The 12,803-nt window shown below is 39.4% G+C and overlaps 1 protein-coding gene across 4 annotated transcripts in view; it reads left to right on the plus strand.

The window, feature by feature from the left end:
* Nucleotides 1-12,803, plus strand: part of kmt2bb (lysine (K)-specific methyltransferase 2Bb) — a 32,177-nt gene that overhangs the window by 6,986 nt on the left and 12,388 nt on the right. For all 4 annotated transcript variants that reach the window (XM_030073294.1, XM_030073292.1, XM_030073293.1 and 1 more), the window contains exons 7-24: nt 1,210-1,441; nt 1,608-1,675; nt 1,765-2,022; nt 2,311-2,417; nt 2,934-3,044; nt 3,767-3,880; nt 4,811-4,957; nt 5,072-5,164; nt 5,264-5,381; nt 5,495-5,608; nt 8,819-9,003; nt 9,325-9,426; nt 9,825-9,935; nt 10,395-10,471; nt 11,636-11,859; nt 11,966-12,069; nt 12,221-12,358; nt 12,545-12,703. In XM_030073294.1, coding sequence (XP_029929154.1) covers nt 1,210-1,441; nt 1,608-1,675; nt 1,765-2,022; nt 2,311-2,417; nt 2,934-3,044; nt 3,767-3,880; nt 4,811-4,957; nt 5,072-5,164; nt 5,264-5,381; nt 5,495-5,608; nt 8,819-9,003; nt 9,325-9,426; nt 9,825-9,935; nt 10,395-10,471; nt 11,636-11,859; nt 11,966-12,069; nt 12,221-12,358; nt 12,545-12,703 — 2,462 coding nt within the window. The remainder of the gene's footprint in view (nt 1-1,209; nt 1,442-1,607; nt 1,676-1,764; nt 2,023-2,310; nt 2,418-2,933; nt 3,045-3,766; nt 3,881-4,810; nt 4,958-5,071; nt 5,165-5,263; nt 5,382-5,494; nt 5,609-8,818; nt 9,004-9,324; nt 9,427-9,824; nt 9,936-10,394; nt 10,472-11,635; nt 11,860-11,965; nt 12,070-12,220; nt 12,359-12,544; nt 12,704-12,803) is intronic.

Raw genomic sequence — 12,803 nt, forward strand, 5'->3', positions numbered from 1 at the left:
TTTTTTTTTTTTTTCTTTCATTTACTGGACCTTAGGTGTTTTTTTTTATTTACTGGATTTTACTGGCTGATGTTTCCCTGAATTTAGCCTGTTATCAGCTTAACAGGGCTCCAGAGGGTTGCCATTTGGTTGCATTTGAAAATGTTGTCATTATTATTTTTTTTTTTTAAAAAAAAAGCTATTTCCATTTCAGAATGACTGAGTTGGTTGACCTCTGCTAAAAACCGCCGTCACTCTGTTGCCCGACACATATTCGTCTTTTTCATTGGATAGCCTGTTTATATGGAAACTGATCAAGATTGCAAACTAATTTTTGCTGTCCTTAGTTACAATTACTGAAGTTTGAGCATTTGGCCATGCAACTCAATGAAGAAAAACCATTGAAATTTAGGTTAAAATGTTTCAACAATAGCCAGACTGACTAAACACAAGTAGGAAGCTTTCATGATTAAGTAATAATCAGTTTGTGTAAAAATAATAGCTTGTCTCTCCTGTGGCTTCAGCTTGAAAAAACATTTTAAAAAGTCTAAAAGTCACAGGCGGTCTGGGGAGTTTTATTTTTTTGGCTTTATATGTAAATAACATAATGCATGGGGAGCACTGATGTGGTACAGTTGTGACAGATGTATAGGTGTCTGTTTATAGTAGCCCACCAGTTTGTATGTAAATTTCTTAACTGATTTCCAATGCAGTGCATGCTGATTTGCAAATTACAAATGTATGTGCTCTGCAGAGGTTTTTTTTTCTTAAGTCTGTCATAAGGCAGACCAACTCAGACTTGTTTGTCTTGGATAGACATTTTGGTTAAAAACAGATGAGAATTCTCAAGTGGCATACCAAAAGCTGGAGAGGATGTGAATGGAGCTGTGTCCTACAGCCTTCTTTAGTATTCATTGTATTGCATTATCCAAATTAATCCAATTTATGTAGAACAATGACACTTTCTAAGCGGAACAACAGTAATTCCTGGGGGCAATATATCTCAATAGATAACATATTAATTACTGTGTGGGAAGCAGCCACAGGAACAAAATATTAGTGTGACTAAATTAGCTGCTGTTGCCACCAACTGTAGTAATGGCACTCTACAATGACAAATGATCGAAAAGATGATTAGTGATATGCTGCTATTGTCAAAATTTTGCATCATTCAACTGGTGATAATTTCCTTCTCTTCTTGGATGTCTGTTGTGATTGTTGTTTTTGTAGACGTTGGGTCTCCCTCAGAGTCAGACAGTCCTGGGCTGTCAGATCAAAAGGTCACCAAGGTCAAGAAAGCGTCTGCCTTTGTTAAACGGAAGGGGCTCGGGCCATTTGGGTACCGCTCTCGGAGATGTGGAGTATGCAAAGGCTGCAACCACGAGGATGATTGTGGCAAGTGCATGAACTGCCTTGACAAACCCAAGTTTGGTGGTCCTAATACAAAAAGGCAGTGTTGTGTGTAAGTTCATTTTTTGATTGCTTGTTCTGGTTAACTTGAAACATAAACCTGTATTTATTTCAACAGTTGTAGCAAGGCCCAACAGGAGAGCAATTTTATATTGCCGTTGTATTTTGCTGTATTTCCAAATTTTCCAAAATGAAAATTAATTTTTTTTAATCCGTAGGTATAAGAGGTGCGATCAGATTGAAGAGAGGAAAGCGCGCCGTCTAAGTGGCAGATCAGTTCCAAAAGGTGATTTCCTCACTTGAGCATATTACTTTCATATTAGCATTATTCCTTCATATTCAGTTGTCAGCTACATTGCTCCTTTTTCCTTTAAGGTGCCTCTAAGCGGAGGCGATCATCTCTCAGTGGGGGTCATTCAAGTAATGAGGAAGGGAACGAGGGTGCTGCAGAGTCGCCATCTCGTCTCCAGGGTGACAGTCAGAGTCCGTCTGTAAGGAAGCAGCCAAAGCGTGTCGTGAAACCCCGTGTTTACTTTGACCTGGTAGATTACGACTCTGATCTGGACATCAAAGCCGTATCAAGCTCTGCCTCCCCAGCCAGGAGAAGGGGGCTTGGACCCCGTTTCAGTCAAGGTAGATTAACACTCAGAAACATAGTTAAAAGAGTTTATAAGACACTTAATTTATCAGTCTTGTAGATGCCACTTGTGTAGCTGCTATTCCTTTGAAAAGGCTCAAATGTGGGTTTTTCATGTGCCAGCTTACTGAGTCTCCATGTATTTTCATCATTAATGCATGAGAAAATAATAATCTATTAAACACACGCTTCCAGAAATAAACACTTGTGGTGTAGGCAGTTGTCAAACTATTTTTGTTTTTGCCTTGTGATGACCATGATCCCTTTTTTTGTCCCCGTTAAAGACTTTGTGTCACTGGATGGATTCCTTGGAGATACTTCAGATGATGAAGTCAGGCATCGAAGGCCCACCTCACACCGTGTACCACCTGGGCGGCGTAAAACTGAGAAGGTGGGTAATTATGACATTTACTTTGGTTTAATCTGCCCATTATGTGTGGCAGTGACAGTTTTCATCAAGCCAGCAAATCTGTATGTCGTGGGGAAAAAGCAGAAAAATTTATCGTGGTGTATCCTGTCTGGGACTGTTAGAGGTGTTTCTGGCTTTAATCTTGACTGATCATTCACCCACTGATCACTACAGTGGTGATTACTATCACTACTACTATCACTACTATCATCACAATCACCATAACACTAAAGAAAAAAAAACACCGGAATTGACCAGTGGTTCTAGTTCTTTGTTTATCCAGTCCCCAATAGAGGATCATCTGTAACAATGGTGTAACCAAAGTTATTTCAGATTTAGTTTATTGCGTGCTCTCCCAAAACCATCAAGGCCAATTTGTTTTAATCACTTGACCCCATGTACTTAGCTGTGTTTGTTTCTGCATGACGCATAGACCAGGCTTGTGGGAGTTCATTGCTGTCTACGTCATAGTCACAGATCTCTATCTTTTTCTCTCAGGGTCCTCTGGAACAGACACCTCCTAGTGTCTTAGCTGCCTTGGCCCATGGGTTTGAGCAGAGAGAGACAGAGTCTTCTGAACCTACTCACAAGATCAGAGTAGACTTCAAGGTAGGACACTATTTCCAGTACACTGCTACTGTATTGTAGTACGAAGTTCTTGTTTGGAGCTCAGTCGATACAACTAGGAAAAGACACTGTCAGTCTTAGGGGTTAAAGTGACTCCTGGTGCCACCTGTTCTAAAACATGTAAATGTCCATGATACTGTGAGGTGGTTGGTTAAACATATCTACCAAAGTTGTTCAGAATGCTGTGTATTAAAGAAATGCTGATCACTTTTCTTTCAGGTATTATTTGTTCTACAGAATGTGTGTTGATTTCTAAAAAAAAAAAAAAAAAAAAAGATTATGAGTGGCTGTGCCAACTTGCCAACTTTAACAATGCTTGTTTTTGTCCACTAGATGTCACTGTTTAATACTTCATTTTAAAAATAGTATGACCATTGCAGTGGTGCTTGGGCTCTGTGCTCCTTACCGAACTGTTCTGTGACTCACTCTGTCGTAATCTGAGATGTTGTACATGCTCTTGGAATGATATCAAAGTTTAAAGGAACAGTTGACACCCTAAACAAAAAGATTTGTCATCATGTATTCTTACCTTTGTCTACTGACATTTCATTGACATTTATATGAAAAGCAACTGCATAGTCACCCCTGCATTTCCCAAGTGAATAAAGTAGAAGGAACTTGTTAGCTGAGTAGGTGTTGATCTTCAGGCCAAAATTCTGGTAACTCGATGTTTTTCAACATGTTTTTTTTTTTTTTTTTTGCAGGAGGACTGTACTCTGGAGAACGTCTGGAATATGGGTGGTCTAAGTATATTGACCTCTGTGCCCGTCATGCCACCTTGTGTCTGCCTTCTCTGTGCCAGTAAAGGACAGCATGAGGTAATTTCCCACAGTTTGTACTGCAACGCCTGAAATCCTGCGTCGGCTGTGTAACCTTCACCAGTACTTTAAATCCCTTTCACTCTTTGTGAACAGAAAGTAGTTGGTGTTGAATTTCTTGCACACGCATCAAAGAAATGGAACACAAGATACTGCACTAGACATAGACACAAATATTCATCCCCCAGTGTGCGCTTCCCCTCCAACTCCTTTCATTTATTGTGTTTATTTATCTAGTTTATTTCTTTAGGGACCATGTACACCTACGTAAAACTCAGAGAGAAAATATGCTTTTTATCAGATTTAGCTATAAAGGTAATTTCCACCTACTGTCCCAGGACAGGTAGATGTAAATAAGACACACAAATAAAATCACAGAGTATAGTGAAAGCATACAAAGAAGCTACTTCTTCCACGAATACAGTGATTTCTGAAACTTTGATTAAAATGTATGGCAGCTATTAGTCATAATAATAATAATGATATTAAGTTCAGCTGTCAGAAGACACCCTCACAGTAAAAAAAAAAAAAAAAAAAAAAAAGGTGTACATCAGGCCTGATGGCAGACATAATCTGTATTGCCAGTGTGCATATTAATATGTAGGTGACGCATGGTGTTGCTGAAAAAGGGCATGAACCACTGAGCTTAGCCTGGAGAGATAAAGATAAACTTAAAAGTAGTAAAATTATATTCATAACAGTGTAATTATTAAGATACAGTGGGAATTACTGTTGTTATCTGTTTTTGTAGTTGTCACATACTAGTTTGTAAAGCTACAGATCTTGTTGGCTTTATCAAAAGAGATGAATGTGTTTTGGTTTTACCTTTGTAATATTTATTAGTGAGACACACAGGGATTACTTTTATATAATTCCATCCCAATTTGAACAGTTAAAGGCATGTTTTGTTTTTGGGGACCATTTTTGCAGATGCTCTATTGCCAAGTATGCTGTGAGCCCTTCCACCAGTTTTGCCTTGAGCCAGCGGAACGCCCTTCCGAGGAGAACAAAGAAAACTGGTGCTGTCGCCGCTGCAAGTTTTGCCATGTATGTGGCAGGAAAAACAAGCTCTCAAAGGTACAGACTGTGACTGTCATTTATTTATTTATTTATTTATAATGTTTTACTCTATCACACTTCTTAGTGGTGATTCTTTTGAGTCAAAAGCAACATGTTTCATCTCCCCCTTAGCCTTTGTTGGAGTGTGAGCGTTGCCAGAACTGTTATCATGCTGCCTGTCTTGGACCCAATTATCCCAAATATAACAAGAAGAGGAAGGCCTGGGTAGGATCCAGTGAAAACACAATGATATATATAAGTTACGTTTGGGCACTGTTGAATTCACTGTTCATGATTTGTTGTGCTGCTGTGATGTCCATGCAGGTGTGTATGACATGCATCAGGTGTAAAAGTTGCGGCGTCACACCAGGGAAGAGTTGGGACACTGACTGGAACCACGACAAAGGACTCTGTCCAGACTGTTCACACCTCTTTGACCAGGGTGAGGGGAGTTCTTACCATTGTAATTCTTACGACTTTCATTTTGGTGATTTGGCAGCTCATTTTTGAGGCTGATTTTTCTCTCACTGACCATCTCCCTTTCTCTCCCATAAGGTAACTACTGTCCAATCTGCTTCAAGTGCTACGAGGACAATGATTATGATAGTCAGATGATGCAGTGTGGCACCTGTAACCACTGGGTACATGCCAAGTGTGAGGATCTAACAGGTAATTTGTCTCTTAAAAATGGCCTTATTTCAATGTATTAATATGTGGACAGAAAATTATTTTTATCCATAAATTTGACTGTGGAGGTTCTTGATTAAAATCTGCCTAATGCAGTATACACAGTATACTTACAACATTGTAGGTCTGGGTAAAAAAAAACAAAAAAACAAAAAAACATAGGGATAGACCAATGAATTGGTTGGCTGATTAATCATGTCGATATCTGGCAATTTGAGATAATCACCATTGGCTGATATCTGCATTCATGAGGATGATAAACAGAAAATGCCTTGTCAGTGTCGCTGCTTTGAAACAACGTCAGTGCTCCCCCTTTGATAGATTGATAGATTGATAGATAGATAGATAGATAGATAGATAGATAGATAGATAGATAGATAGATAGAAAGTTAAACTTTATTCATACCCGAAGCGAAATTCAAATATCTAGTAGCTCATCAAAACATAAAAACAACAACCACACTTCCACTCAGACAGCAATGCACATTGGAACTCAGATAGACGGAATAAAATAAGTTAAAATAAGTGCAAAATACAAAATTCACTTTAAAATTGCCCACTCTATCGTTCAGTCCAATTAAAGTTTCAGTCCCTTATCTGCTTATAAATGCTGGTGCTAAGTAAAATTTGATTTATTTTTTCATTCATAAGTATTTTTTATTTTTGCTCTGAGAAATTCTTGCAGATCTAGTTTTGAACTCTCACGAGTGTGGTAAGGTTTTGGTTTAAGTTAGGTCAAAGTACAGGACTTACTGTGCTGAATCAAGTGCGCGTGTACAGGAGTTTTGCAAAGGGTTACCATCCAGACATGGTCAGTGAAACTTGTGTTATAGTTGATAATCTAGCCGTGTAAAAAATTTTGTTACATTCATAATGCCCTGTGAAGTAGGGCATTAAAGTTTGTTTTTTTTTTGTTTGTTTTTTTTTTTAACCAAAAAAAAAAAAACAACCTTCTGCTGGGATGTGTTAGAGAAGGGTGGAAAAACGTCATCACGCCCACAAGTGACCAGCGTGGCTTCACAGTGAGGAGGTAGTGTCAAATGGAAAATGAAGTACAGGAAAGTAAAGCAAGTGGAGCCTATACCATGCAGTGGAAAAGTAGCATTAGACTCCTTTGGTGGTATTTTGTCTCAGCTTTTGATCACCATGGTAGCCCCTTCATCTGAACTCTCTCTCAATTGGCTTTGCAGTGATAAACAGTGGTAGACTAACTCATGCAAGTCTCAAGGCAAATATTTGGATTTCAGGTTAAAGAACAAAACAGAAAGAAATGAACTTGATTAAAGCCACATTGAAATTTGTCAATCAACTTTGGAATGCGCCATTAACTTGTCAAACAACACAGCAAACGCCTGACCAGACACCGCTCAGCCGTTGCTAAATATGCATGTGAAGCAGTCACAACTTAAACCAGACTGCCACATTTGTATACTGCAGTCTGCTCACAGAAAATAACAGTGTTCTTTTGTAAATATGTACGCCCATACAAACATTATGTTAATTGCACAATTTTCAAAAGGTCTGTTTATCTCTGGTATGTTAAGGCTGTGATTAAAAAAATAAATAAATAAATAAAATAAAATAATAATAATAATAATGGTTTGGGCTGTTTTTCTGAAATCAGAATCCAGCTCAACTTTTGTGTGTGTTCAGCTTCATGTTTTTGCTCCACACCATGAAACTAGGAGGTTTAGTCCCTGCTAGTAAGATCACCATTTGAGATTCACAAGCCTGAGATGTTTGGTGGGTTCACTTTTGGAAATGTGGTCATTAGTATAAAGTGAGCAGAGAAAGGAAGACAACACACAGCACCATGGAGCGATAATACTGAGGAAGAGGGCTGCTGAAATGTGGTCATCCAGCACTGATGTCTTTATACTGAGTGTCCTTTGACACTATTTAGCTCTTGCTCATGCTTGCTCAATTTCTCAGCAAATGTTTTGATTCTGAGTGAAGGACTCAAGAGCAAATAGTGTGCACGCATTGGGTGTCTGAGTCAGCTACTGCTGTGACTCGACACTGGGGAGCATGCTGTGAATTCAGATCTAGAAAGGAGACGTCCTGTGATGGATCTTTAGAGTTCATTACAATCTGAATAAGACCAGTGTGTGGAACCTGTGTCCGGTGGGACGGTAAGACTCTGAGTGAAGGACTCAAGAGCAAATGGTGTGTGCGCATTGGGTGTATTATTAAGGGCAACATCCTATACACTAAAAAACAGACCTGACCAACCAAATTCAAGATGGTTCAGAGCCAGGGACAAGAGATCCTAGCTGAAATCTCTGACGGAGCCGGTTTTGAAATTAAACTCAAATTTTGTCTAGTTCACTTTTTGGTGGCAAGGAGTCCTAACCCTGATTTCGGCCATCACGGCCTGGACCCTTGGCCTATTGCCTTTTGGTGGCAGGGAGCTTCAAGGGTGACAAGGCCAATCACGGCCTGGACCCTTGGCGGTCTAGCTCAGGCAGTGTACTGAGCCTGTTGTTATTTTATGTTACTGTATTTTATTTTCGCTATCATTCTCAATTTCTAGTTCCCTTTTTTATTGACTGTTTTTATTTTTTTAAATTGTGTCTTGTTGCTTTTAGTCTCTCTGTAAAGCACTTTGAATTACCTTGTGTTGAATTGTGCTATACACATAAACTTGCCTTGCCTTGCCTTGCCTTGACAGTGAATGGCTGTCTAGTGTGTCCAACGGTGTGTCTTCTCTTGACCTCATGAGATTGAGGGACAATGGTGATCAAGAATGTATGTCTGTGAAGCAATGTCCAGGCTCTTCCTTATTTGGCAGAAATGATGTCTCCTAAATCTGTCCACATCAGTATCATATTCAAGCTTTGTCATCCCCTCTGTCCCAGTGGCAATGACCACCAGTTAAATTACTAACTGGTGGTCATTTTGCCTCCATTGCAGAATACTCTAAGAAGTGCATTGTGATTTACACAAGTATGACTGAAATGTGGATTTCACAACTCTATCTGACTCAGATTTGGGGAAGTGAAAATAACCAAGAATTGTTGGATATCTACACCTTAGAGTTACACAGGACTACCATGGTTCTGCTGTACTTTTTTGGATGATTTACTGTTTTGATTGTCTGGTGTTCACTGTTGAAAGCACTAAATTTGCTCCTGGTTGAAATGTGCACAGATACAATTCTCTAAATGTGCATCTACTGTAAAATCATTTCAGATGATCTGTATGAGATCCTGTCAAGCTTGCCAGAGAGTGTGGTGTACTCTTGTCGGCCCTGCAGTCTGACCCAGCCTAGTGCCTGGAGGGAGCTGCTCTATATTGAGCTCAGGGCTGGTGTGGAGAAAGTGCTAGCTTGCTTGCTTTCTTCTACCCTCACCCAGCACCTTGTCACCTGCTCACAGGTAAGACACTCACAGCCTCCCCTTTTAGGTAGATGGAATGTGACAAAACAATACACACTGCTGTTATAGCAGAAAAATGGTGAGAGGAATTTGAAGAATAAGTTTGTTACATTGTATGGAATATGTCTGCAAAATGTACGTGTAAGAATGTTTTCAATGAAACATTTATTGTTTGGGATCACTGCTTGATTTGTGCCATGTCATTAGAGTTTCTGCACAGTCACCAGAATCTGTTACCCTGACTGGTGTTCTTGTAGCCTGTGTTGTACTACTGTTACAGGTTTATTAAATGTATTAAATATGTTTTGTTTTGTATTGCAGTGTGAGAACTCGGTTGATCCTGACAGTGGGATTGAAGGCCAGCCAGCCTGTGATCTCCGAGCTGTTGGAAAGAAGTTTGACAAGGGCCTTTACACCACGTTGGTCAGTTCAAAATGTCTCACAATGTTTATTTCAACAAGGTCACTTTCACAGTTTAATTTTGTGCAGCTTTGTGGATATTGGGGAGAAAATAGATTCCATAAAAGACTGATTGGCTGTGCTTAAGCTGTCTATGTTGTTTATCACTCTGTGCACACTTACATTTTTGGAACGGTGCACCTGATGTATGGTGGCAGCCCCTGTGGGCTTCTCCAGCATTGGAGACACCTACAGCTCAGCTATCGTAGCCTTTTGATGCAGAATTCATCTGTAAAAATCAGGTGTGCTGTCAAGGTATAAAAACATGTATACTCTCAACATTTGACTTTAGTGCATTCTACATTCTGATTTTCTGGACACACAGTCTAACTGTTTGGGATGGTGTAAAATTGTTTTTACAGAAAACATTCCATGAGGATGTGGTTCAAGTTGTGCGGAAGAGACTTGAGCAGGAGGAGAATCTTCCAGAGGAGGAGCGACCAACTGCCCTTGCACGCTCTTACTACCTAAAGGTATAAACTTGGCCACCATGATCGACAGAAGCCTGATCTTTTAGCATCATTCAAAACATTAAGCTGTAGATGGAAACAAACAAAAGAAGTGAAACAGTTTACTGATATTTAAACATGTATTTGTGTAAGAATAATGTATTTCATTTGCTGCATTTCAAGTGATAATGTTGGTCATACACCTCGTTGCATAAATGTTAATACATCAACTATTAACAGCGACAGAACTGTCAAAGATGCTGAGCACTTGAAATATGATTTGAAACATTTAAATATGAGATGCTGTTTTAAAAACATTTAAATATGAGATGCTGCATTAAATTTCACTAATTTTATTATAGTCTTTGTTTGCAGAAATGAGAGCTCTATTGCCCTGTGGTTGGAGGGGTCTGTAGTCAGATTGTTTTGGGAGTCTGAAAAATTGGAACGGATTGTGTAATGTGATTTGATTTTCCTCCTCAGCTTTTGGAAGAAGTATTCAATTGGTTCAACAGCCAAGACCCAAAAGTGTGGGAACCTTGCACCAAAGACTTACCCATGTGAGTAATGTCCTCTAGTCACACATTTGTAGATTTTATCACCTTTGCTAATCATCTCTTTGCATACATGTCATGTGGTTTGCACAACAAAGTTCCTACATTTCGTAATTTTCTCTCTTTTTCCCCAAGTTGCACAGCTAGGTTAGAGGCAATAAAAGTAGGTTTAGGTTTAAAAAAAAAAAAAAAAGGTGGGTTTTAAATATGAAGCCTGTTCATATTAAGGCTAGGGCTAGGTTATAAAAATGTACATTTTCATTAATTGCAGGTCACAAGTCAAATACTTGGTCACATGCCACAGGTGCAAAGTGCTGTATGTATATGTTAAAATGTGTTTTTTCTGTTCTGTCAGGCTTATAACCACAGGCTTTAGTGTTGCTGCTGAAGTGTCCCACGATACGTCCGAGTGCAGCCTCTCTAATCCTTAAACTAAATCAGTGAAGAAAACATTACAACAGTGCAATACATAATTTAAAAAATACCTGGAAAGCTTGCGCTTCTCAACATGATTTAAAAGGCAGCATAGCCTACAGGGACAGGTTAATCTGTGGGTGATATGTCCTTGCTGGTGCAGGTTGCTAAATAGGAGGAAATAATTCATTCAGGTGGGTGTTGAGTATGTGGTTTATGATGACATGCGGATTCAGATGATGTCAGAGCTGATCTGTGCATCACAACCAGGCAGATATAATTTTTAGTGGCTGGTTGGTGGGTAGCAAGTGGCTGTTAGGGTTAGGGTTAGATGCGTGTAACAGTCAGAGGCAAAATTTGTCACTATTTTACAGGAGATTATTTATTTTTTTACTTGACCAAAGAAGGAAAATTGGGTAATAGGATGTTTCACATGGATCAATAGAAATTCGAAGAATATGTAAGTGAAGAAGAGCACTTACAAGAGTAATTTTAACATAAAACTGGATATGTCTGGATATGACAAATCCAATTTGTCATTCATGTTTGGGAAATAGCACTTAAAGTAAGATTATTCATAACTGTAAGTTTGAAGATTAACTTTATAAACAACACTATGGCAGTTAGGCACTCTTCACTTGACTGTCACAAAAAGTTTCCACATTGTCTCCCTTCTGTTGTGCAACATGACCGAGACTGAAATGAAGCAAAGTTAAGGAGAACTTACTAAGTCGGTCTGTTGATTTTCTGGCACAGGGGGATGCTATCCCATGCTGTTCACCCTCCTACAACTGAGCATGTTTATGCTCAGTGGCGAGAGAGGGAGGAACTGCAGTCCAGGGCTCCACTAAGGGTACTGCAAGAGGACAGTGTGCAAAGCTTAGATGTAAAGGAGGAAGATGTTGCATCCCCAATGTCTGGTGAGCCAACCATTCGGAACCATTTCAAGACCAGCAGAGCTGTCAGACTCAAATTCAAAGGTAATAGTATCAACTAAAAACACCTCATTAAAATTGCCTATTTTGTGATTGCTTTGGTTCAGTTGTGCTAAAGGCTTAAAATATTTTCTTTTTTATATTCACATAGGGAAACGGGGCCGGCTTTCAAAAGCAGATCTGGACACTGGATGGTCAAAGGATGATGAGAGGCAGTGCTCTTTGTGCCAAAAATACGGAGACCTTAAACCCAATGTAAGTAACAGCATTAGAAACTGAAATGAACTAGGGCAACAGTGCATTTTAAATGCCCAGTGTGAGGGTAGGAAACTGCACCTAAATACGTAAAGAAACTATGCTCTGCTATTTAGTGATTCTTTACTGAACCCTTTGTGTCTCTCCATAGGAAGCAGGCAGGTTGCTATACCTTGGCCAGAATGAGTGGGCACATGTCAACTGCTGTTTGTGGTCAGCTGAGGTGTTTGAGGAGGACAATGGATCTCTGCTGCATGTACACAGTGCTGTCACAAGGGGCCGCTTGATGGTCAGTGTTTAATTCATCGTGTAAACAAGCTTAATTGTCAGGTTCATCCTCCTGTAATCTATAATTTTATTATGGATATAAATTTTCTCATTTTTATTCTATACATGTGAAGCTCTTATGGCTGAATTGATTACTTTCCTTCTAGTCAGTCTTTAAGGAAGTGTCATAATTTTTACCCTCTTTCAGCGATGTGAGCGTTGCAACCAGACAGGTGCCACAGTTGGTTGCTGTCTCACTTCCTGTCAAAGCAACTACCACTTTATGTGTGCCCGCTCCCGCCACTGTGTGTTCCAGGATGATAAAAAGGTCTATTGCTACAAGCACAGACATCTCATCAGTGGCAAGGTATATGCCTTTCTTCAAAAACACCTCTTAATGGATGTTGAAACAGTTAAAAAGTTTGGCTTTTGAACCTGAGCAATGTTGCCACTTGGTCTGTTCCTTT

The sequence above is a fragment of the Myripristis murdjan genome, chromosome 16 (genome assembly GCF_902150065.1).
Source record: "Myripristis murdjan chromosome 16, fMyrMur1.1, whole genome shotgun sequence".
Lineage (NCBI taxonomy): Eukaryota > Metazoa > Chordata > Actinopteri > Holocentriformes > Holocentridae > Myripristis > Myripristis murdjan.